Below are 26,005 nucleotides of genomic sequence, written 5' to 3'. Positions count from 1 at the left end.
AATCAAACAACAACCCACACGATAATTCCCCAGATTTACAGCAAGGGTAAGGAACCAAGGGCACTGTGATTGCTGTCTCTCTTCACAGGCCCAGAAACACAGAGTTGCAAAGATACTGGCCAATGATCTCCAATGTCAAGTCTTTTCATTCTCAGAAACTCCCTGGTGGTGGTGGTTTGGCTCAGACAGCGGCTAGCCAGGGAGGGGGGTCCTTTCCAGTCAGGGGTGCCAACTTGGCCCCGCGGCCATGATTGCCTGGGGTCGTGGGTTCCATGCAAGCCCGCATGGCCCTGAAATTTGTGGGTGCCTGGCCCCTTCATGGGGAATTTTGTGGGTGCTGGGCCACCCAGAACCCCGGGGAGTTGGCACCAATGTTTCCATCTCACCATCTTACCAGATGCACTCCCGGTTTGTAGTCTCCTCTTACCCAGAGTTTAGAGAAAAAGTTGGTTGGTTTTAAGAGCACAGGAGCCAAGACCAGGAAGAAATTTGGCGTCCCTGAGCAGAACAGGCTGAGTTGGGGCAGGCGAGTGCCCCTGGACATTCCTTGGAAAAAAACAGGGAGAAGAGCTAATGAGTTAAAAGCAAAAAGGGCGTGTGGGGAGTCAAGGAAGTAAGGAAGGATGTCTGACCAAGAAGGCAGGAAGGAACTGCTCTAATTAGCAGCTTATGAGTCTTCCAGAGACTCAGAGAGTCCCTGCGGAAGAGGTGCAAAAGATGGGAGAGTCCAATGCACTTTTGGGAAGGCGTGTAAAGTCGTGGTGGCTGGCCTCGGCATAGACAGATCCAGCTCTGGAATCCACGTTTTATCCCACCCCTGTTCTAACCACAGGAAGGCTAGGTGGGACCTCCGAACATGTTCACACATGCATGAAGGTCACAACCTCCCTTTGAAGTCCTAACAGGCAGTCGACTGTGGTGCCCCAAAGCAGGAGAGATGGGCCATTTCTAATCTGTGATGGGCAATCATGTTTTGACTGCTCTGGTCCTCCTTTGATATGGCAAGAACCAAAGCGCTGGGGTGGGAACTCCTTGCAAAGCAGGGGTGGGGAAGGGCATGCCCCAGGGCCCTCTAGGACTCCCTATGTGGCCCTCAGGCCATGGCACTTCCTCAGAGTAGAGCAGCCCTCAGTGGCGCTGCTCTGGCCTCTCCTGAAATGCTTTCGACTGGCTAGAATGTGCCCGGGAACTGCGGCAATGCCTAATGGAGGACAGAGAGGGGCTGTCTCAAAATCTGCCTTTTGCATGGTTGGAAAGTCACCGACTGTAGAAAGGCATCCATTGCCCCAAACATTTTTCCCCCTCCTCCAGCCTCTTAAAGGTTGCTCAGGTTGAAAAAATGGTCCCCTACTTCTGCTGTGAAGATTTCTGGCCATCTGTGTGCTTGACTGACTCCAGCTCCCATCAGGCTCAGAGAGCACTGCCAATAGCAAGAGATGATGGGAACTGGAGTCCAACAATCTCAAGTGGCCTGTAGTTCCCTCACCCATTCCATCTCCTACAGCAGGCATGACCAATCTTGGTCCTCCAGCTGTTTTGGAACTACGATTCCCATCATCCCTGACCACTGGTCCTGTTAGCTAGGGATGATGGGAGTTGTAGTCCCCAAACAGCTGGAGGACCAAGTTTGGCCATGCCTGTCCTACAGCACACTGAGAGTCCAGGCTGCTTAACCCTGTCCCCTCCAGGGTCTTCCGTTCATAACCTCCTCTGGTTGCCTTTTCTTTATCTCCCTCACTCCCCCAATGGATGGGGAAACGGCTGGGGAAGATTTTGAGCAGGGACCATTGCCAGAATTTAACAGCAGGCATGTCTCCCCCTGACAGACGTCGACTCAAACCGGCAGCCTCCTGTAACTGGGGCTTTCCCTTGCATTAAGAGTAGCAGTGAGATACAGCGTTTAGACTAGTGTCGGACTCTTAAAAGAGACCAGGATTCAAATTCCCACTCAGCCATGAAGCTCAAATGGCGATCTTGTGCCAGTCAGCCTAACCTACCTCACAGGGGATTAAATGAGGAGGGGGAGATTTCCTTGGAGACGGAGGTGAGATATAAATGCAAGGCAAGGCAAGAATGGGGCAGGCTCTTGCAGCCCCCAAATGTCACTGTCTACCAGGCGCCTACAGAACATGGCTGGGCATTTCAAGCCAATGCGTCCCCTACGCTTCCCCTCCCAGTCCCGGCTTACGTTTTCTCCTTTGTTCAGGTCTCCGCAGGCAAATCCCTGCTTCCTGAGAAGGAACCTTGGCAGCTGTTCAGACCGGCAGCAGCAACAGGAGCTGCCAAAGGCCTCTGGAAAGGAAAAAAAAGTTTCCTCCTTCTGTTTCTGTGGGTTCCTGGGCTCTCAATCCTGCACTTTGCCCAGCCTGGCCCTGTCCTTAGCTTGCACCAAGGCAAACCACTAGCAGAAAGGGACCTCTGGAGCTCCGGGAGGTGTGGAGCTCCTCTCTTCCCAGTTTTCTTTCTGCTGGAAGAAATCTAACCCTCCTTTCATTGCTGCTTCCTTCTGTAATAAACAAAATCTGCCCTTATTCCCTTATGGGGTAGATAAGAGCCCTTGTAGAGTCCTTTGTAGGTTCTCTATCGGTAGGAAAAAATAACAGAGGCCAACCAGAGAATATTGAGAAGCAAAGCAGCTAGTAAGCTCGATCTTTATTCAACTACTGCAACAGGGTGCCCCCTCACAGACAGGAGAAAGGAGGAGGAACCCCTAACAAAAGCGTGCCTGCTTTTATATAGACATTTAAAATTGCCCACCCTCGAGTCCAAGACCACCCCCAGAAGCATCATACATACATCACAGAAAAGGCGGTCTACAACAGAAATCTGAGTGCGTTGTTTATTTCCTGTCTGGCAGGTTACCTGTTTAATGGTCACTTGATTGGATTGCCTGGGGAGCCTGGCCAGTCTTTTGTAATGATAAATACTTCGTTCCTGAGCCAGGTCACAAGCTCACACCCTAGTCATATCTTAAATGTGCCCTTAAGACAGGATTTGTGAGGAAAGAGACAATGGGGAGGTTTCCCACTTTGACCTTGCAGAGAAATATTTGAGGTCAATTTGTTCAGGACTTTTTTTCTGTGGGGTTTCAGACATGTGGTTTACATATTTATGTATGTGTTTCTGCTGCTCACCCCCAAAGCAAGTTTCACCAATCTCTGCCTATAGCGACCTTCCTTCTTTGCCGGTAGTGTAACGGTAAACTCAGAAGGGCAGGATTCCTTCCCGATATTCACAGCCATGCCTCCGTCTAAGATTATACAATGATCTTATAATTGCCTGGGATAGCTCAGTCGGCAGAGCACAAGATTCTTAATTGAGGGTCGTGGGTTCAAGCTCCAAGCTAGGCAAAAGATTCCTGTATTGCAGGGAGTTGGATTAGACGAGCCTTGTGGTAATTTCCAACTGTAGAATTCTATGGTTCTATGAACCTTTTTACACTTGTACTCCTCCCATTCGAATATTTAAGACAGATGCTTCCAGCTGAGAATTTCTGGCTGGTGCTGAATTTCCAATGGACCACTTAGCGTCTGTCTGTTACTGAGATTATTGCAAGCAGCACTCAACCAAGTTGGGTCCTTGTCTAATTGAGCAACCTTTCTTGGCAACACCTGCCCCATGACTTAGTGCCATGCTAGGTAAAGATTCACCTGTAAAGCTTCATCTTGTGGGATGAGGTGCTATTGAAGTCAAAGCAATGACTTTGCTTTTCGCCTGAGCTCTGCAAGTGCAGCTTTTTCCTGATTGAAGTGAAGAGTGTTTGAGGACCGGGACATTTGGAGGGAAAACAAAATGCTTGTTCACAAAGCTACTGTACTAACAACCTGACTGTATGCTTGTCAAACATTGACCACTTATAAACGCCATCTCCAACTCCTCAAAAGATTCCATCAATTGTGTCTCCCAAAAAATTTTACATATCACTTGGGAAGACAGGCAACAAATGTCAGTGTCCTGGAAGAAGCAAAGATACCAGTGTTGAAGCAATGATTCTTCAACTTCAACTTCGTTGGACTGGTCATGTTGTGCAGATGCCTGATTATCGTCTTCCAAAGCAACTACAGTGGTACCTCGGGTTACATACGCTTCAGGTTACAGACACCGCTAACCCAGATATATTAGAATCATAGAATCATAGAGTTGGAAGAGACCACAAGGGCCATCGAGTCCAACCCCCTGCCAAGCAGGAAACACCATCAGAGCACTCCTGACATATGGTTGTCAAGCCTCTGCTTAAAGACCTCCAAAGAAGGAGACTCCACCACACTCCTTGGCAGCAAATTCCACTGTCGAACAGCTCTTACTGTCAGGAAGTTCTTCCTAATGTTTAGGTGGAATCTTCTTTCTTGTAGTTTGGATCCATTGCTCTGTGTCCGCTTCTCTGGAGCAGCAGAAAACAACCTTTCTCCCTCCTCTATGTGACATCCTATGTGACTATTACCTCAGGTTAAGAACTTTGCTTCAGGATAAGAACAGAAATCGTGCTCCGGTGGTGTGGCGGCAGCAGGAGGCCCAATTAGCTAAAGTGGTGCTTCAGGTTAAGAACAGTTTCAGGTTAAGAACGGACCTCTGGAATGAATTAAGTACTTAACCTGAGGTACCACTGTAGTCTATTCTGAACTTAAAAATGGAAAGCATAATGCTGGTGGTCAACAAAAGAAGTTCAAAGACTCTCTCAAGGCAAATCTAAAAAAAATGTAGTATAAACACCGACAACTGGGAAACACTGGCCTGCGAGCGCTCTAATTGGAGAACAGCCTTGACCAAAGGTGTTGTGGGCTTTGAAGACGCTCAAACTCAGGACGAAAGGGAGAAACGTGCTAAGAGGAAGGCACGCTTGGCAAATCCACACCGTGATCAACTCCCGCCCGGAAACCAATGTCCCCACTGTGGAAGGACGTGTGGATCCAGAATTGGCCTCCACAGTCACTTACGGACTCACTGTTAAAACCGTGTTTATGGGAGACAATCTTAATCGGCTACGAGGGATTGCCAAAGATAGAGAGAAATAGAAGAGACACACCCAATGCACATTTGAAGCACACAACTTTCCCCAAAGAATCCCAGGAATTGTAGTTTCCCCCTCCCAGAACTACAGTTCCCAGCACTCTTAACAAACCACAGTTCCTGGGATTCTTTGATATTGGGGGGGGGGGAAGAGTCATGTGCTTTAAAAGTAGGGATCTGCCCTACTAAAGGAGGATCTCTTAACAAATATCAAGCGTCCCACATTCCACTGCTCAAGAGATCTCAAGCCTGCGCTTTCGGCGTTTTCCACAACAGCAGTGCATCGTGGGAATCCAGGGCCAAAAATAAGCAGGCCACGCAAGGCAGAAGGTCAAACCCGACCACGAGCACCTTGCAGGAAGAAGAACAAAACAAAACATAAACTCGCTCCCACTCCCAGCTGAAGTTTCCTTCCCAGGAGGAAGGAAGCCTTAACATCTCCAAAGCCAATGCCAACAGAATTTTTTGCTCCATCCACAACTAAGGGCGACTCCAAATGGTACGTCTCAGATGAAAGAGGTTGCATTTTTTTTTTAATCCAGTTTAAAAGGGGGACTTTAGAGGAAGGGGCACAAGGTCTGCAGGGAGAAGAAACGAACGCCGGAGCCAAACTGAGGTTACAATATTTTTTATTTGCTAATGTACAGTGTAACCTAGTTGGGGGGGGGGGCAGCAGGTAACAGAGACATCCGAAGGGATGGGGAGTGAGAAGCTGGAGCTATGGCAGGAGCTGAGAGAGGGGTGGCAGGTGGCTGCATTTGCCAACTGACCTACTCCTGCGTGGTTTTTGCAGTAAACTTAAGTCTGTGGGTGGATGGGGTGGAGAATGGCAGGTGAAACTTTTCATAGCAGTCTTACCTGCTAGCAGCTTGCAGATCAAACAGCTGTGGAAGGTAGAGTCAGGTATCTGTTTCGTTTTTTTGTTTGTTTAAAAGGTGGCAAAACCTAAAAACAGCAGCAGGCACAAGTAAAAAGTGGTCATGAAACAAGGAGGGGTGTAACGAGGGGGCAGTCTGGGCTAGTGGGCTGTGTTTAAGAGAGACACAACACCATCCCTCGCTAGGAAAATGTGGGGAAGGGCATGAAGAAGGGGTCGCCAAGGAGTCTTGCAGCTGCCATACTGGGAGGGGAGTTATGGAAAAACCCCACCTTCGTTTCTTGCAAGGATGGTTAAAGCTCAGTAGCCAGAATACTGCCCTCACTGCTGCCTTCTCCCACACCTCCACCCTGGGCTCTGCCATAGCTCAGCAGCCTCACTTTGCTCTCTAAGATGCAACACCATTAAATACACTACATTTTTTTTAAAAGCCCCAAGTCTCCCCACACCCACCCACCCAAAACAGAGCCAGTGTCTCGACAAGACAGTGCAAGAGACAGAGAAAGGACACGAGCCGTCGGGGGGGTCAGGGAAGAGTAGGAAGACTAGAACTCCAAAAGGCTTGTCCCGTACAGACGGATAATAAATGCCATTTTTTTAAAAAAAAACAACAGCAACACACACAACCCAATGCATTTCAATGAAGAAAATCAGGACGCACCCTGTAGTGGTGGTGGTGGTGAACAACGAGAGCACGGACGGAGACGAAATGGGAGTGGCTGCCTAGTGGTAAGACTCAGGTGTTTAGGGGCAGGTTGCCCATTCTCCAGCTGCCGTGGCTTTTTTCATCGTGCGTGGAAAAACGTTAAGGCAGGGTGAGGCTGTAGCCCTCCAAGGCCCATCATCCCTGGCTGGAGATGATGGGAGCCGAAATCCCAGGGAACCACGGGTTCCTCACTCGTCAGAAGTGGTGTGTGGATGTGTACACAGAGGAGGAAACGCAGGCACAGATTTGCTGCTGAATCTGCGAGAAAGATGGCAGCAGTCGAAAGCTGCCTAGAAGCCACACTATCTCTGGTGGCAAGGCCCCGCCGTCAAACCCCTGCAGGACGTAAGGTTGCCTTTAGGGATGGAAGCATTTTGCATAGGGAGATGCAGAGAGGGAGGGAAGCGCTCTCCATTAGCCAGCCTCCGGGAACAGAGATTTTAAAAAAGCAAGATCCTGACGCAACTTATTGGGAACCTGTGCGCCTATTCCGCATTGGGTGGGTGGGTGTGTTTGCTGGCATGCTTTATCTGGCACCGGCATGCTGCAAGGTTGCCAGCTGTGTAACTACGGCAGGGGAACAAGCACACCCAAACCGGCCTGGGCTGCTGCAACGGAGTATTGATCTGCAGGAGAAATCTGCAAGCAAAGCTTTTCTTCTATTTTTTTCCATGGCATGGTGCCCTAAACGCTCTCCTTTGCTTGTTGCTGCAAATCAAACGGTTGTTTAAAAGGGGTAGCTGCAGAGGCCTGGTTCCAGAGGTTGGCTGTTCTAATATGCCCATCAGCTGGCTTGTGAATGTGCTAGAAAATATACTTACGAACTGGAAATGTATGTGGGTGGCAGCTGTTTTTATTATGGGGGTGAGCACACACGTGTGTTTGTGTGTCTGTGTGTAGGCACACATGCATAAGGCTTCCATAAAACCACACAGCAGAGTAATTGTGGCAAAAGGCTCTCCCTCTGGCAAGTGATAACGAGGCTTTCAAATTCTACGACTAAGTGATAACGAGGCTTTCAAATTCTACTACTGTCCGTGACATATTCGCTGCATTTCAAAAAAAAAATGTATGGAGCAGAGAGATTTTCTCTGTAGGGCAATGCTTGTTCTTATCTATGCAGATCAGCTGTGTCAAGCCAAGAATCCAGAACTAAAAACAGGAGGGTGGTTGAGCAAGCAGGACGGCAGAGTCAGAGATCCTTGCTTGCACTCATTAAGAGAAGGGAAATTGTTTTCTTAACTGATGGGATTTCTACTTCAGGCCAGCAGTTTAAATAGAATAAACACCTCTTTGTGAGATTGTACACATTCCTAAATGAAAGCTGAACCTTGGCTGGCTGAAGATGGACTCTTTTAAAGCTGGGTATCGAACTAGTTTTACTGCTGACTTCAAAGGAACAAACTCCCCAGGTAGATTCTGCAGTCAGGCCACCAAAAAAAGATTTGGTTTTCAAGAGGCCTTAGAAGTCCTCTTTCAAAAACTGCCCCTCCGCTCTTCAATTTTGTACTAAAACACCTCAGTCAGAAAATTAAAAACAAGTAACTGATTAGCCAAACCCAATGCTTTCCTGTATTTTGAGGTTTGGTGCCAGAAAATAAGTGTGTGTGTGTGTGTGTGTGTGTGTGTGTGTGTGTGTGTAGAACAACCCTATGAATCTGAAGGGGACAAAAACAGGCAGAAGCTGTGGATGGAATCACAACTTGAAAGGAAATTAAAAAAGAAAGAAAGATGCCATGTGTTTGTCAACCTAGATAAAAGCGTGACAGCATGATCTACTCAGAAGCAAGCATTATTGAGATAAATGGAGCTTAGTACATACAGAATTGCAGCCTGAGAGATATCACTTCATCAGACAGTTTCTGTGCTGATAAATGCATAGGATGCTGTTTGTGCCATTATTGTGGAATGGACTTCGGGGCTGTCTAGTAGAAATTAATACTCAGCTACGATGCCCACACGTAATTTGCAAAGCCTTGGGTGCATACACACACACGAACATGTTAATGTATGGATGGAACACATTCACATGCATGTGGGGAGCATGTCAACTTTGCAAGTCTTCGCACGACTTCCCAACAAGCACGCTCTCAAGGGGTGCGGGGGTGTGGATGCGCGGCGTAACAAGGGTGTGCCTGTATGTGTTCACTCACATTGCATGCTTCACATGGAGGATAAAGAAGTGTTTGCAGGAATATAGGTGTCCACATGTCTTTGCCCAACGGCGAAAGACAGACACTGCTAGCCTGGTCACCTACGGCGAGCGAGAATCGCCTCCAAGCGACTAAGCAGGACGGGGTGGGGGTGGGAAGGTTTACAAAAAACGGGTCCTTTCAGACCACAAGTGGCTAACAGTCGTGTGCCAGAAGAAAGGGGCGAGTCAACTTGTGTGAATTTTCTTCCAAGGCCGTGTTTCCGTGTTCAGGACGTAAGTGCACGTGTGGGCTTGGTTCAGGTGCGCAAGTCAGCAAGAGGCAAACCGGTGTGTGGAGAGACAGAGGCCTGTGTGTCGATGGCACGTCTACTCACGCCAGAGGGGTCCAGGCAAGTGTCAGTTTCTTCAAAAATAATTACAAGAACAATAATAACAATCAGGCGTTTCAAGGAGGAAGAAGTAGTAGCGGTAGCACAACCCCCTCACCTCACCCCATTTGCACAAAATAAAAGAAGTCCAGACGCAAGGAAGGATGCTCCCCTGCCCTCGGAGAAGGAAGGGCCCCGGAGGGACCGGGTTCCCCTCGCACAGTCCAGCCCTGGCGTCCTTTTTGCCCCGTGGTTTGTGTGGTACAGAGCAGGCAAGAGGCAGATCCTCCGGAAGAAGGCCACTCCAGGCTTGCTCTCAGCACTGCAGGGAGACAGGATTGGAAAGAGAGGGAGAATGAAACAGGGAGTCGGCACCCCAGACTTTTCCCTCAGCTCCACCCCCCAGCCTTCTCCCTACGGGACCCATTGCAGTCCTGCCACAGAGACACGGGCTGTAACCGTGCGTTTGAAAGCACATCCCCACACCAAGGAAATCCTGGAAACGGTAGCTTAGCCCTCGCTGTGTTACAATTCCCAATAGCAAAGCACCGTTTCCAGGATTCTTGGGGGGCAGAATATGTTTTCATGGAATCACAGAGTTGGAAGGGACCCCCCAAGCCTCTGCAATGCAGGAATCTTTTGCCCAACGCGGGGCCCAAAGTTTTTTGTTGTTTTTTTTTGTGAAAAGTTTTTATTGTTAAAATAATTCAGCATTAATACACACATATTGCGAATATACAAACATACAATTCATACAATCCTTAAAAATGTTCAAATATACCTACACTCAATCCCACAGATAATTCCCTTTCCCATCACCATCCACCACCCCTCACCCCACCTTTGTGTTAGGGGCTCAAAGTTTTAAATGTGCTTTAAATAGATGTACGCAGCCCTGTTCCTCAAAGCAGGCCCCAGAAACGCTTCTTCTTTGCCCCAGGTCTGCAAAAGGAGTGGGAAACTGCCTTTGTGGAGCTACGATTCCTGGCACCCTCAAGAAACAGGGAGAATCCCTTGCCCCAAGCTCAGTGAGAGCAGGGTTACCGCCTTCCGCCTTCTCCTCCATTCCTCACCTCATTTGCCCCACCGCCACCGCCGCCCCCAGGGCTCAAGAGCCCCGTCTGCTCGTTCCGTTTGTCCGTCTTCATCTCCACCACAGTGTCGTCAGGGTTCCCTTCCTTGGGGGTCCTGGCGAGAGGAGGAAACAGATATATCTGAGCGCCGCATTCCGGGAACAGGTGGTCACGAAAGCCAACAGGGTACGGTTACATCCAGCCTCTCCCCGAACCCACCCCACCCGGCACAACTCCACAATCCTTCATCCATTTATGGCTCTGCAGCCCAGGGAAGGCTGGCGAAGATTTACATATAAAAAAATTACATAGATCTATCTATCTATATCTATCTATCTATCATCTATCTATCTATCTATCTATCTAGGGCCACCTTGGAAGGTAGCCCATCTAAGGGAAGGGAAACTCTGATCCTAAACCTCCACTGTCTTGCAGGATATCTTCAGGAGGAGGAGGAGGAGGAGGAGTTTGGACGAAAAAGAAGCAGAAGAAGAAGAAGAGGAGGAGGAGGAGGAAGAGGAGGAGGAGGAGGAGTTTGGACGAAGAAGAAGAAGAGGAGGAGGAGAAGGAGGAGGAGGAGGAAGAGGAGTTTGGACGAAGAAGAAGAAGAGGAGGAGGAGTTTGGACTTGATATCCCGCCTTTCACTACCCTTAAGGAGTCTCAAAGCGGCTAACAATCTCCTTTCCCTTCCTCCCCCACAACAAACACTCTGTGAGGTGAGTGAGGCTGAGAGACTTCAGAGAAGTGTGACTGGCCCAAGGTCACCCAGCAGCTGCATGTGGAGGAGCGGAGACGCGAACCCAGTTCCCCAGATTACGAGTCTATCGCTCTTAACCACTACACCACACTGGCTAAGAAAGGGCTAAGCAGTGAACCCGGAGTGGAAACCCTAGGGTGGTTGGATGGAGTCTTGTACGCCTCCTTCCAGTAACTCCTGCAGCTCAGCTGTTGCCCAGTGTCTTGCTCTGCTTTTCTTTGGACCACATCAGTGAGGCCGAGGGGGTGGTGGTGGTCATGTCATTGGGGCAGCCCAGGACCTCCATGCACACTGCCCAGGCTTGCACCCCGGAAAGGTCACTTAGGTGCTGCTAACGCAATGCTTTTATGTTGCCCCCGAAGGACCCCTCTGTTGTCTCTCAAGACAGACAGATGCCAACAAAACACCCACATATACGGAACCAGAGGCCACTGGTTTGTCTACATTTACCATATTTTTCACTGCATAAGACACACTTTTTTCTTCCTAAAAAGTAAGGGGAAATGTCTGTGCATCTTATGGAGCAAATGTGTGGTCCCTAGAGCCGAATTGCCCAGGGGCAAAAAGCAGGTTGTGCTTTTTTTTTTTTTTTTTTTTTTTTAGAAAGAGGGAAGGGGGTGTTGAAACAAAGCCGCTGAAGAGCAAGCGATCGGGGAACAAGATAAGGGACTCTAGAGATAAAGGAGGCTGCCTGGGAGTGGGAAGGTAAAGACAGTGAACTTGCAAGGAGAGGAGACAGGAATACTAAAACAAGTGATGAGGAGAGAAATTAGAAGAAAAGGAGGAGCAAAAAACTGCTCCAGCTAAGGAAAAGACACCAGGGCAAACAAAAGCGAAGGGGGTGTTGAAACAAAGCCACTGAGCAGCTGATCGGCAAGTGGTTGGAGGGAGATAAGGGACTCTAGAGATAAAGGAGGCTGCCTGGGAGGGGGGAGGTAAAAGCACATGGATCCTCAGGATTTTTGCATTGGGTCACCCCAAACTCACCGTCAAATCAATGCCACAGCATGAACCACAAAAATCATACATCCACTGTTTCATTCAGAAAATCCCCCCCCCCCTTGTTTTCCTCCTCTAAAAACTAGGTGAGCTGGCAGGGAGGTTTTTTTAAAAAGTGCGGCACCGTTTTGACTTAGCAAGAGTGAAGGGCTGTAGCATAAGCCTTCTCCTCTTCCTCTGATCAGCCATGATGGAAGAAAGGCAGAGGTCTTTAACCTTCTCCTCCCGAGCACTTCACACAACACACAGAACAAGGAGCAGCAGAGGGGTTTGCCAGATACCACTCAATGCATGCGTGTAACTAAGGCGCAAACAATGGCAGATGAGGAGCACCAGAGGCCAGAATGCTTGGCGTGTCATTGCCTCTGTGGATCCTGCCGCCTGAGCCGGTCACCATGGATGGGCCGGCCCTGCTACTAGACATTGAAGGCCTTGTGGCTAGTCCCTACTAGTGCCGAGCCCTGCAGAGGCGGAAGGGGCTGTAGGATACATGCAGTTTGAGCGGCCCACGAGGCCTTACTGGTATGGTACGTGGTATGCCCCGCGGAGGACCTTAAGCTCCACAAATGACAACATTTTGGAGGTCCCAGGTCGCAAGGTGGTTAGATTGGTCTCAACTAGGGCCGGGGTCTTTTCAGCAGTGGCCCCGACGTGGTGGAACGCTCTGTCACAAGAGACTAGGGCCCTGCGGGACTTGACATCTTTCTGCAGGGCCTGGAAGACAGAGCTGTTCCGTCTGGCCTTTGGTTTGGACTCAGTCTGACCCTAATGTTTCCCTCCTCTTATGGTCTTGATTTATTGGCTACTTTTAAAATGAGGCTGTATTTTAAATTGTCTTTTAAATTGTGTCCCCCCCCCCCATTATGTTTTTACTGTGATTTATTGGTGTTAGCCGCCCTGAGCCCGGCTCTGGGCGGGGTATAAGTAATTTATTATGATTATGATTATTATTACTCACAAAGATCTCTTCTCGCCTCCGCCGCAGGGCAGCTGGCCCCGGCGCTGCATGAAGTAGAAGAAGCCCACGATGAGGAGAAGGAGCAAGACGCAGACGCACACGGCAATCACGGCGACGGTGCTGCCGCCCTGGCTCTGTTCCCCGTCCACTGTTAGAGGGAAGGAAGCAGAAAAAGTGAAGGGAGGTTTGAGGCCCTGCAGATACCAGATCCTTCGCCAGCCTCCTTGCCTGTAGCCTGCTTCTGTCTGGCAAAGATTGGGAAGGACCGCCTGAACAGCGGTATCATTTTTCTACCCACATTTTTATTTGTTGCTACAGATCAAAACTTTGTTGTTGCTTTTAAAGCGTTGTGGTTGTTGCTATTATTATTTACAGTGGTACCTTGGGTTACATACGCTTCAGGTTACATACGCTTCAGGTTACAGACTCCGCTAACCCAGAAATAGTACCTCGGGTTAAGAATTTTGCTTCAGGATGAGAACAGAAATCGTGCTCCAGCGGCGCGGAGGCAACAGGAGACCCCATTAGCTAAAGTGGTGCTTCAGGTTAAGAACAGTTTCAGGTTAAGAACGGACCTCCAGAACGAATTAAATACTTAACCCGAAGTACCACTGTATTAGATTTATATGCAGCCCTGCATCACAAGATCACAGAGCGGTTCACCAGAGAAACGTCTATTGTTAAACGTGCCACAGTAACAGTATTGTTCGATAACATTTTTTTTTATTGCTGCTATGTAAGGATGTATTTACTGTTATACTACGTATAAATGAAATACATATTATCATTAATAAGATCAACAACAATGTTGTTCAGCTTGTAACGAGAACAGCAAATTGCATTCCTGACAATTATATCAATGCCATTTAAACTAAATACAGTGGTACCTCGGGTTACATATGCTTCAGGTTACAGACTCCGCTAACCCAGTAATAATACCTTGGGTTAAGAACTTTGCTTCAGGATGAGAACATAAATCGTGCTCCGGCGGCGCAGCAGTAACAGGAGGCCCTATTAGCTAAAGTGGTGCTTCAGGTTAAGAACAGTTTCAGGTTAAGAACGGACCTCCGGAACGTATTAAGTACTTAACCAGAGGTACCACTGTACACATTAGATGAAATCACACAGACACACATGTGATCATCTGTAGTTCTGTTCACTACTAATGCCAAACAGGAGGGCCATTTTGAAGGACCCCATGACTTCTCGTAAAATTGTAGGAGGGTTACAGTTAATTGTTCCTCTATTACTATTCCAACAGGTACTTTGTGTTCTGGCAATTTAAAGCAGGTCAGAAGGTTGGTCAGGGAATGAATGAAGAATGAACAAACGTTGATCAGGATCTGCTGGTAGATCTCTTGCTTATTTATTTATTTCAACACCGCCATTTTGTGATGTATCAGGGCGGTGTACAACATTGAAACAGCAAACACTATAAAAACTACATTTTGCAGCAAATCTACAAGGAATCTTACTGTGGAGGCAGGGCGTAGCCATCGCGGCTAGTAGCCAATCGTAGCCTTTATCCTCCCCATGAATTTGCCTCTTAAAGCCATCCAAGTTGGTTGGCTCCTGAGGCAGCGAGTTCCAGAGTTTAACTCCATGCTGCATGGAGAGCTGCTTTATTTTGGATCTTGGATCTGTTCTGGATCTTCCCCAGGGAACCATGGGGAACTGTTATTCTGAAGGAGGTGGGGCAAAACCACAATTCTCAGAATTTGGGCTGGAGTGCGGGAGGAAGAGGAGCCAAAGGCAGTTTCTATAGGTCTAGCCATGTTCTCAAACTCAGGTTCTTAAGCTGTTGTTGGACTACAACTCCCATCATCCCTGACCCCTGCTAGGTAGGGATGATGGGAGTTGTAGTCCAACAACAGCTAGGGACTCAAACCTGAGGAAAAACTCGCTCCACGGTGTAGTTTCAGCCACAGGGCACCAACAGCACAAGGCCACAGCTATTCATGTGGTGTGTTACACACACACACACCACTGAAATCTTGGATTTTTTAAAAAACAGTAAAACCCAAAACCTCGGGGAGAAATAAACTGTGGTGAGTGAATCATGTACTACTTCAAACTTGGATAGCATTTCTGAGCTCCGAAATTACACACAATGAACCTTCCCTGACCTTATTCCACTTGAAAGCAAAAGAAACCTGCAAGCAAAAACATCTGGGAAATTAATCTATTCCGATCTTTCCGCGGTGGAAAGAGATTCCATGAAAGGCTTCCCTCTTTTATTTCGCCTGTTTTTCCCCTCGCGTGGGGAGGGAGAAGTGGAAATAAGTCAAACCCAGAAGACCTATTATTACTATTATTATTATTAGGCTTCTCCCCCAACTCCCCCAAAAAAGGGATTATATTCCACTATTTCCCCTTCAAAGAGACTTGTGAATATCAACGCAAGCAGAAAAGCCAAAGGGACCCAACTGTTAAGACATAAATTATTGAGCTTAAAAACAGCAGCAAAAAAGTGAAAACCGCAGAGACCAGAATAGACAATTGATACCTTTAAGTAGCAACAGACTCGAAAGCTTGTTCAAAGGGAACTATTATTATTTTTAAGGCTGTTTCCTTTATTTGGCTGAATGCAAATAAAGAAGAAGGCGACCCGATTTCTTGGGGCAGGGAGTTCCGCATACAGGGAGCCGCCACCAAAAAGGCCCTGTCTCTACCCTTTCCATATGGCAATTGTGCATGTGACTCTTGCCCTGCCTTCTCAGCCTCAAACACCCACCTGTCCGGAGCTCAGGGTTCCCTGAGGCAGCATGCATGAGAAGGAAAAAGCAGTTAGCCACCTGAACTGTCAGAAAGCCCACCCTGCTAAGCTGTGCTGTCATTGCCCACCCTGCCCACCCACTGTAATAGCAGTGCAGAGTCTGGGGGCAGCAGGGTGGGAAGAAAATGGAGAAGGAGGGAGGCAAAGAGGGACTTACCTGCTGGCACAGGAGAGGCAGATGTCGTCGGCGCAACTGCTTGGAAAGAGAGACAGGTACGTTAGCAAAGGTACAGGGCGAATTCTTGCTGCGGTCTGCAGTCGCTCAGCCTGCACCCAAATCCCCACTTCCCCTTATCCCTTTCATCATTCAGAAGATTCCCACATCTGGTTCTGGGCACCACAATTTAAGGAGGATATTGACAAGCTGGAAGGTGTGCAGAGGAGGGCGACCAAGATGATCAAGGGCCTGGAAACCAGGCCTAGAGTCTTGATAGCACAAGGATGGAAGAAGGAGGAAACCCCGACAAAGGAACAGTGGCAAGAGAAATTGATGAACTATGAAGAACTGGCTAAACTGACATGCAAACTGCGAGATAAGGACAACTGTGACTTCAAAGAAGAATGGGAACTTTATACAAATTACTTAAAAAGACAACAAAATGAATTGGACTCCTTGGCAGGTTTTGAATAAACATACACAGATGTATTGATTGTTAACATAGTAGACAGATAATATAAGGATTTATACAATTTTATGCAGAGTATGCAGAGAATAACATGTGTTGAGAAATCAGAGAGAGGAGCTGAGGGAAGTCTCGGGGGGGCAGGGTTCGATGGGGAAGTGGGGGGAAAAGGGGGGAAATAATGAATATGATATGTTTTGATATTTTGTTATGTTGAAATTGTTAATAAAAAAAACTTTTTTTAAAAAAAAAGGGTCTGGAAATGAGGCCTGATGAAGAATGGTTGAAGGAGCTGGGCATGTTTAGCCTGGGAAAGAGGAGGCTGAGAGGCGATAGCCATCTTCAAATATCTCAATGGAATATCTCATGGAGGATGGAGCAAGCTTGTTTTCTCCTTCTCTAGAGGGTAAGACTCGAACCAACGGATTCAAGTTACAGTGGTGCCTCGAAAGGCGAAATTAATTCGTTCTGCGAGTTTTTTCGTCTTCCGAATTTTTCGTCTTGCGAAGCACGGTTTCCCATTGGAATGCATTGAAAATCCAAAAGGAAACAAACTTGCAAGACGTTTTTGTCTTGCGAAGCAAGCCCATAGGGAAATTCGTCTTGCGAAGCAACTCAAAAAACGAAAAACTCTTTCGTCTTGCGAGTTTTTCGTCTTGCGAGGCATTCGTCTTGCGAGGTACCACTGTACAAGGAAGGAGATTCCAACTAAACATCAGGAAGAACTTTCTGACGGTAGGAGCTGTTCGGCAGTGGAACGGGCTCCCTCGGGAGCTGGTGGACTCTCCTTCCTTGGTGGTTTCTAAGCAGAGTTTGGACGGCCATCTGTCATGGATACTTTAGCTGAGATTCTTGCCTTGCAGAGGGTTGGACTGGATGACCCTCGGGGTCCCAACTCTACGATTCTGTAACTGCACGGCCCACTAGTGCTTGGTTTTCAAGAGAGAGGCTCTCCTTTTCTGCAGTGCCCCCGCGTCGTTGTGAAACGGCTTTGTACGTTTTTTCCGTTCCAAGGGGCTTGTCGGAAAGTTAAATAAAAACAAGCACCTTTGTTTTGTTCCCTTTTTGGGAAGGTGGGGGTGGGGGGAGGAGAGATGGCTGTTGAAAGAATACAGGCAATGTATGGCGAAATCTTCGATGCTGGGGGAGGAGGAGGACGCTGAGTATGATTTCTGTTGCTCCAGGAATGAGGCGTATTGCCCCATCTGTGGCCTAGCAGAGGAAGGACCTATGCATGTTTTCGCAGAAGTAAACACACACCTTGCAAGAAGTTTGTGGCAGAACTGAGCCTTTCTAAGCTCACATTTTTGGGTCGTGACTTTGTGCAGAGTTCACGCAGCCATGGAAAAGGCTCCTTGGGTCATTTCCCAACCTGGTGCCCCCCCCGATGGTCTTGGACTAGGGGCCTGATGGGATTTGTAGTCCAAAATGTTGGAGGGCGCTAGATTGGGGAAGGTTTGTCTAGGAGTCAAGTCAGACCCTAACGTCCACAACCCCTGTGCACAAATGCCCCCCCCCAAAAAAGATAGGGAACCTGCACAGAAATTGCAACACCCCTCTTCACAAGATTATCCCACATATCAGCTTGGGACCAGTTTACCCACAAGGCTGTGCACTTGACGGCTTCGATTTTTAAACTGGCGATTGGGCATTGGGAGCGCAGCTTCCTCAAGAATTGGGGAGGCGTGCGCATTGAACTCCCGGCTAATACGGAGAGGGAAACTCTCAGTTTTAGCAGCAGGTTCAATGCAAACCCCTTCCTGGTTCTGGAGCAAGGCGTGACGAGAGCATGCCTTCACAGAGAGGCCCATCGTCACACACCAGGTTCCCCACAACTGGTTTAAATGCAAAGATTAAGAATTGGTCAACAGCTTTAACGCCAGGAAATTAGAATGAGAGGCAGACCTACTGAAAGGGGGTGGAAACGCCCCTTGCAGTGGCCTCAACCGATGTCTGTGGTTGTCTAACCACTGCCATGTGCTCCCTTTCCCTGCCAACCTGTCTACACCTGCCCAGCCTGGGGGGAAAGAAAGCAGCCTGAGCGCTGCAAATGACTAAGCGCCACACCTGGGCCAAAAACCTCCACTCATCTGAAGGGTTTGGGCATCCCCAGAACCAATGTAAGCGAGAGCCAAACTGAGCATGTAATTAATTGCATGACTGCAATTTAACATGCCCGGCTTTTAAAGACGTCAGTAGCGGCTGTCAGGATTGGGACAGCAGCATGTGGGAGGGAGAAGACTTTGATCCTGGATTCTTTAGTTGAGATTCCTGCATTGGGGTCCGTTTTACAATCCTGTGATTTCTGGGTAGGTAGCAGTTTGGAGGACAAATCTAGACAGCATCTTAAAAAGCAGAGACATCACCTTGCCAACAAAGGTCTGTATAGTTAAAGCTATGGTTTTCCCAGCAGTGATGTATGGAAGTGAGAGCTGGACCATAAAGAAGGCTGATCGCCGAAGAATGGATGCTTTTGAATTATGGTGCTGGAGGAGACTCTTGAGAGTCCCATGGACTGCAAGAAGATCAAACCTCTCCATTCTGAAGGAAATCAGCTCTGAGTGCTCACTGGAAGGACAGATCCTGAAGCTGAGGCTCCAATACTTTGGCCATCTTATGAGAAGAGAAGACTCCCTGGAAAAGACCCTGATGTTGGGAAAGATGGAGGGCACAAGGAGAAGGGGACGGCAAAGGACGAGATGGTTGGATAGTGTCTTCGAAGCTACAAACATGAGTCTGACCAAACTGCGGGAGGCAGTGGAAGACAGGAGTGCCTGGCGTGCTCTGGTCCAGGGGGTCACGAAGAGTCAGACCCGACTAAACGACTAAACAACAACAACAGCAGTTTGGAGTGAGGAGAAGGCCGTGGTGAGCATTTGGGGAGGCAATCCTGCTCTTCCCCCAACCATTACCGCTGCCACTTAAATTTTAAAAACCACGCAGGTTAAATTGCAATTGTGCAGTGAACATTCTGCTTAATTCGGACCCTGGTTTATGCTGCTGCTTGGACTATTTACTACAAGTCATCTGCAAACAAAGATGAGCAGAGGCGTCTGCAGCGAAAGGGTGAAAGGTCCTACACTTCCCTTTGTGGACACTCACCCATCTGTAACAGGAACGTCTGTTCGGCCTTGCCGTGCTCATTCTCTGCCCAGCACGTGACCCCGTTCTGGGCCAGTTCAGGGGTCACCTCCACGGACAATTCGCTGACGACTCTGTTGCCAAAGGTCCTCGCAGACGGCTGGGAAGAGAGAAGCAATGAATGGCAGCATTTCACATGGGACGGAGTCTCTCTCCATTCCCAGCTCTCTGCCTCACACCTGATTCACCTTTGTTTCTACCTGGACAGGTGGGTTGGGATGCCAGAGGCCCAACTCCATGCAGGAGCTACAACGAAAGCAGTCAAGAATGCTGCTGCAGAGTAGGGGGCCAAGAGACTGAGCTGAAAACCAGGTTAACGTGTTCAATGCCAAACCCGACCTCATTACAAATAACGACCTACCTAACAAGGTTGTTGCAAGGATGCTCAAGGGCAGAACTACAGCTTACTTTAGCCAATATGTGTTCCCAAACCTCCATAACTATAAGTAACTATACAAGCTATGGAAGACATCTGAAGGCAGCCCTGTACAGTGGTACCTCTGGTTGCGAACGGGATCCGTTCTGGAGGCCTGTTCGCAACATGAAAAGAGTGCAACCTGCAGTCTGTGCGTCTGTGCACGCGCGGGTTGCAATTCGCCACTTCTGCGCATGCGCGTGATGTCATTTTGCGCGTCTGTGCATGCGCGAGTGACGAAACCTGAAAGTAACCCTTTCTGGTACTTCAGGGTCGCCGCGGGATGTAACCTGAAAGAACGTAACATGAAGCGGACGTAACATGTGGTATGACTGTATAGGGGAGTTTTTAACGTTTAATGTTTCATTATGTTTTTGTATAGGCCGGAGCAACCCAGTCAGATGGACAGATGGAAATCCTCACAGAACGAAGGGAGAATTCTCAGCTCTGTCCTGTGGACTACAATTCCCAGTGTGCCTTGCATGCTGGTGGTGAGGGGGCGGACTGGGGCGAAGTCACGGCAGAGACAGCTCTTCTGTGTCTACTCGTGACCTTGGGCTTCTTCTCGCAGCCCCTGCCCACTCCCTCTGTTCATCTCGGCGCACAAAGAGGCCACCCAGGGAGTCCGCTTCCCCCAGCCTGACAGCTTGAGAGCAGCTGGGTATCAGCAGGCAAGGGTGTGGGGGAGAGAAGGACCCCTAAAAACAGAGGTTTGCGAACCATCTTCCAGCAGGGAATCCTGCAGACGTCGACTCGCCCACTAATGAACCCCTTGCAAGCCTGCTTTTCAGTTCCAGGACGTTGCAGGGGATTATCTGGGTTCGTTTTGGGGCACAGGTGCTGAATAGGGGGCCCCCAAGCAGGCCTGTCAGGTCTCCTTGTGATCTGTGGGGTGAGCTGCACGCTGCGCTGCCAGCCACGTGGGAACAAAGCCCTCTGGCCTAAGGTAGCAAATCGTCTGCTCCCCAGAATCAAAAGAAGAGACCCAACACACACACACACACACCCTCCCTTGTGCTGACGTATTCAGGGAAGCTGATCTGCCACCGCTGGCCTCATTTGAGAAAGACCCAACCAGCTCCCAAGAAATCCAGCAGGAACACACTCTGCAAACCTCTGTGCCCTCAGGCCCAGAGGAGGGTGAAGGGGAAGGTCCAGCGCCCCTGTAAAGGGACCCCTGACCGTTAGGTCCAACCGTGACTGACTCTGGGGTTGCGGCGCTCATCTCGCTTTATTGGCCGAGGGAGCTGGCGTACAGCTTCCAGGTCATGTGGCCAGCATGACTAAGCCGCTTCTGGCGAACCAGAGCAGCGCACGGAAACGCAGTTTACCTTCCCACTGGAGTGGTACCTATTTATCTACTTGCACTTTGACGTGCTTTCGAACTGCTAGGTTGGCAGGAGCAGGGACCGAGCAACGGGAGCTCACCCCGTCACGGGGATTCGAACCGCCGATCTTCTGATTGGCCAGTCCTAGGCTCTGTGGTTTAACCCACAGTGCCACCCACGTCCCCAGCGCCCCGTAGGGTGCTACAATTGCTCCACAATCCTCACCAGCCGGTCCCCTGCGTTTCCCCGACAAAGCTCTTCGCCGCTGGACTCACCTCTTCCCCAGTGACGCTCCACTTGATCTCTGGCTCAGGGTAGCCGAAAGCAGAACACGTGAAGGTCAGTTTCTGGCCCAGGCTCTGGTAATGGCGTGTGGACTGGGGCTGCTCCACTTGCGGGGTTCCTGTTTTAGGGAAGGAGGAGGAAGTCAGGACATGACAACCAGGAGGGGGCACATGAACCCTGCCCCCAAAAGGCTTTTAAGTTCTGGGCCGAGGAAAAGGATGGATTCTGCAACATGCACCGAAAATGCTAACCAGCCTCTCTCCGTGACTAACTGAATGAATTATATCCATCTATGTATTCTAGTCAGCTTCTAATACGGCCTATACACCTTCAAGCTGGTCTTCATAGTCTTGGGGACTAGAAAGTTGCTAAGGAAGGAAGGAAGAAAGGAGAGTAATCCCAGCAGCAAACGTTGTCCCCCGTCCCCCTTTCACAGAATCATGTATGAGATTTGTGTTCAAGATTTGCTTAAACTTGGCCTTTTCTCCAAGGAGCTCCCATTTTTATCGCCACGACAACCCTTTGAGGTAGGCTGGCCTGAGAGACAGGCGTAGGCCCAAGCCTATCCCAAGAAGTCAACCAACGCCCGAATGCCAGTGACTGGAAGACTGCGTCACTCATGCAGTACGTGTTGCGGTGTTTGATATTATTAATGCTTATTAAATTTGTATGCCACCCTTCATCTGCAGATCTCAGGGCAGTTCAGGATGTAACATTACAACATAAAACCACAAAGCACGCAGTAAAAATATGAGCAACAACAAACCAAATAACCCCCCCCTCTCCCACAACACATTTAAAAGGGCAACGGATGAGAGTTGGAAGAGAAACTGGGAGAAAAGGATTCATGTTCACTGTGTGGCCTTGGGTCCATCTCTGACTCTCAGGCAAACCTACCTCACAGGGTTATTGTGGGGGGGAACCACGCATGCCACCTTGAGAGGCTCAGGACCGCAATACCTCCAGGACTGCCTCTTTCTACATGAACTGCCCTGGACCCTGTGAGCTTCCTCTGAGGCCCTTCCTCATTTGTCTCCTCCACAAAAGGTCTGGAGGGTGGCAAGATGACAACGGGCCTTTTCTGTGGTGGCTCCCTGTTTGTGTCATGCACTCGCCAGGGAGGTCCGCCTGGCTCCTTCATTATACACCTTTAGGCGCCAGGCAAAAATGTCCCTCTCCAACCAGGCCTTCGGCTAATTAACGTCTGACGCCCTTTTAAACGTGTTCGTGAGAGGGGGTGGAGGTTATTGGTGTGGGGGGGGCGTCCTTTGTTGTTTTTATTCTGTATTTTGTGCTTTTGTCTTGTATTTTTATGTTGTGAACTGCCCTGAGAACTATGGATGAAGGTCGGTTTACAAATTTATTTAATTAATCATAACAACAACTACAACACCTTGGAGGAATGTATCACGACAGATAAATAAAATGTCCTGTTCCGAGGCTTCCCTTGGGCTTCAGGTTGTCTTCACTGTGAGAAAAGGATGCTCGAGTATTATGGGCCATCAGCCTGATTCTGCAGGGCAATTCTTTTCTTAGCTTCCGCCGCCCCCCAACCAGCCTACCTTCCACCACGACTTCCACCGTCTGGGTCCGCTGCAGCCCAGGTACGCTGGGCACAGTGGCTTCGCACGTGTACGCGCCGGCCATGTGGTAGCTGAGTGAACTCAGGGGCAACGTCTCGCCGTCTCCCACCTTAGTCTTTCCCTGCAGGGGGATGGGGGAGGAAAAACAAGAGACTGCATCTGAATGGTGCAATTCCCTCCGAAGAGAGGCTAGCCCAGCTCCCTCTTTGTCATCTGGCAGCCTGAGACCTTCCGGCTCAGAGCAGAAGACGGGATCTGCTCACTCAGCTACTGTCCAGGCAAAGTGGATCTGAACTGCTGGTCCTAAATGTGTTCTGATGCATTTTAAAGATTGTTTTTAGCTAGTTTGTTGCCTCGTCCTTTTTAAACGCTGTAAGCCATACCTTGAACCCCAGCTTGGGGAAAAGGCAGGACATAAATGACCTTAAACCATCATCATTACTTCTGAAAGTGGGGTCACCTGCCTCGAGCCTTTGAGAATGGGCAGGATTTTCGGAAGACATTCATATTTAGACAAGCCTACCCAGAAAGTTTGTAGGAGTTTGATTTGTTTCATTCTACTCTACTGCGGTTTAAACTTTCTGTATGTTTTAAATTGCGGTTGCAAATCTTTTAGTGATAATGTTATTGCTTTAGCTTTTTTTTTTGGTAAACCGCTTTGAGGCTTTTTCCACAATCAGGCGGTATATAAATTTTATGAAATAAATAACTACAAGGCGAAGTACAATTAAAAACAAACCAGGGGGAGAGATTGCTCCTAGACTCACCACCCACCACCAGATGCATTTTCCAAGCATCTCTAGTCTTACACTTAAAATGCAAGTTTCTATCCCTCAGTGTTGTCGCAACAGGTCTGACAACCTGAAAAGACTCTGGTATTTGGAGATTCATCACTTCTGACTGCCTACCATTTCCACCCTTATGACCAGCAGGACAGTCTGCTACCCAACAAGGTGGTTCTCTTGCACAGGCTCCATTTGCAACTATGGGAAGCTGGGCAAGAGAACCGCAGGATTCCTTTGAGTGTGCAGCTTTAGGCTTTGTTCTGCTAGCTGCGCCTTTCGAGAGAAGTGCCCCTGTTTCAGCCTTGCAAGTTGCAAATTTAAAGACACAGTTCTGCGAGACAAGATAAGGTCTGAGTTAAGCTGCTAGAGGAATGAAGATAATAGGGAGAGAAGTGTGGAAACCATCACAACCCGCCCAGGGCACCTGCGGAGTTTGTGCTTTGCAAGAGAGCAAGGACATCAGTCAAACTTCTGTTTGTTCCCCCACTTTCCCCCAGGAAAACCTGATGTTTAGTGCTGAATCACAACAAATGGTGATGCTGAGCTAGATCGTAGCTCCTGCGTTATTTCGTAAGCGTGTGGCGCCTCCACCCACCTTCTTCCATAGCAAGGTGGGCATCTGGGAGCCAGTACCAGAGCAGGTCAGCTCGATGTTTTCACCCAATCTTGCCATCACCGTCTTGTTTGGGTTCAGAACCAGGGGGTCCAGATCTAAAGTGGGAACAGGGGGAAGGGGGGGGGGAGAAAGAGAGAGACAAAGAGTGAGAGAGGCTGACAATACTCAGGGTTTTGATGGAAGCGCAACAGCAGGGATCATTCAGTTTGTAACTTAAGGGGTTAATTCCGTTCTCAGTGATACTCAACTACCCAAGAAGGGCGTGTGCGTATGTGGAGGTGTTGCTTGGCAACCAGACAGATTGGCAAGATCTTCCGTGAAGCAGCAAGTGCTCTGGTTGGCTCTGTAGTTTGGAGGAAGTTTCTCCTCTGTATGTTTGGTTGTACATCTCCCTGCTATGTACATTCTCCTCAAATTCTACACCATTTTTGCTTCTTCTCTAAGGTGTTGTCAGGGTTACTTTTCTCTCTGGACTCTGTGCTACTGAAGTGACTTTGCCAACAGGTTTCACTGCCGTCGTCCCCCACCAACCTGTCTCCCAGCATGATGCCCTGTTGCCCCTCCCCCAGCAGTCCACGGGGCACTCACAGTTGACAGAGATGGTCACCTCCTTCTCCAGCTCTACGGTACTGGGGCTGTCAAAGTCCAGCACCTGACACCGGTATGTCCCGCCGTCTGCCTTGGTCACATGTGGAAGGCTCAGGATTCCGTTGGTGTGGGACCCCAGGTCTACCTGTGTGTCTTCACTCTGGATTTGCAAGGGAGGCAAAAAGGGGAGGTCCCCCCCCCCCCCAAAAAGGTCAGGAGGCCTGTTTTGTCTGGAGCGAAACAGCAATGGCAACCACCACCCAGCCTGAGGCCTGGAGAAGTGACTTCATGCCCACTGCTGTCAGAAAGGATGTCCTTGTTTTCCAACTCATAAAGGTAAAAGTAAAGGGACCCCTGACCATTAGGTCCAGTCGTAGCCGACTCTGGGGTTGCGGCGCTCATCTCGCTTTATTGGCTGAGGGAGCCGGCGTACAGCTCATGTGGCCAGCATGACTAAGCCGCTTCTGGCAAACCAGAGCAGCGCACGGAACCGCCGTTTACCTTCCCGCCAGAGCGGTACCTATTTATCTACTTGCACTTTGACATGCTTTCAGACTGCTAGGTGAGCAGGAGCAGGGACCGAGCAACGGGAGCTCACCCCGTCACAGGGATTCGAACCGCCGACCTTCTGATTGGCAAGTCCTAGGCTCTGTGGTTTAACCCACAGCGCCACCCGCGTCCCTCATTTCCAACTCGTATCAGCAAATAAAACCAAAACACGCAGATCGTCTCAAACCCCTCCCCCACTGTCTCTCCCCAGGAAGAAACAGGTTGGACATGGATAAAAAGTCATGGTCAACGGTACCTTTATTTTGTAAAAGACGTACTCTGGTGGGGGGTAGCCGTCTGCCTGGCATTGCAACTCGATATCATCCCCTTCCTTGATGACCTCTGGGGAATCTACAGAAAACTGCACGTTTTCTGTGAAGTCTGAGGAAAGAGGGTCACACTGAAACCACATGAC

At 49.1% G+C, this 26,005-nt stretch overlaps 1 protein-coding gene and 1 long non-coding RNA gene across 3 annotated transcripts in view; one reads left to right on the top strand and one right to left on the bottom strand.

The window, feature by feature from the left end:
- LOC308484531 lies at positions 1-8,222 on the top strand. The gene is made up of 2 exons (XR_013989938.1): positions 1-7,572; positions 7,605-8,222. It is a non-coding gene; the product is annotated as an uncharacterized lncRNA (long non-coding RNA).
- BCAM (basal cell adhesion molecule (Lutheran blood group)) overlaps positions 5,620-26,005 on the bottom strand; it is a 62,253-nt gene continuing 41,867 nt past the window's right edge. The window contains exons 7-16 of one of the 2 annotated variants that reach the window (XM_081018871.1): positions 25,847-25,971; positions 25,042-25,201; positions 24,433-24,548; positions 23,032-23,173; positions 21,460-21,587; positions 19,403-19,541; positions 15,835-15,873; positions 12,902-13,049; positions 10,187-10,301; positions 5,620-9,435 (exon numbers count right to left, since the gene is read on the bottom strand). In XM_081018871.1, the coding sequence (XP_080874997.1) occupies positions 9,430-9,435; positions 10,187-10,301; positions 12,902-13,049; positions 15,835-15,873; positions 19,403-19,541; positions 21,460-21,587; positions 23,032-23,173; positions 24,433-24,548; positions 25,042-25,201; positions 25,847-25,971 (1,118 nt within the window). In that variant the 3' untranslated portion in view covers positions 5,620-9,429. The remainder of the gene's footprint in view (positions 9,436-10,186; positions 10,302-12,901; positions 13,050-15,834; positions 15,874-19,402; positions 19,542-21,459; positions 21,588-23,031; positions 23,174-24,432; positions 24,549-25,041; positions 25,202-25,846; positions 25,972-26,005) is intronic. The other variant, XM_081018872.1, reaches the window with a different exon arrangement.

Source organism: Podarcis pityusensis, assembly GCF_964106645.2.
Source record: "Podarcis pityusensis genome assembly, chromosome: 8".
NCBI lineage: Eukaryota > Metazoa > Chordata > Lepidosauria > Squamata > Lacertidae > Podarcis > Podarcis pityusensis.
This window is presented reverse-complemented; position numbering and strand designations above follow the sequence as displayed.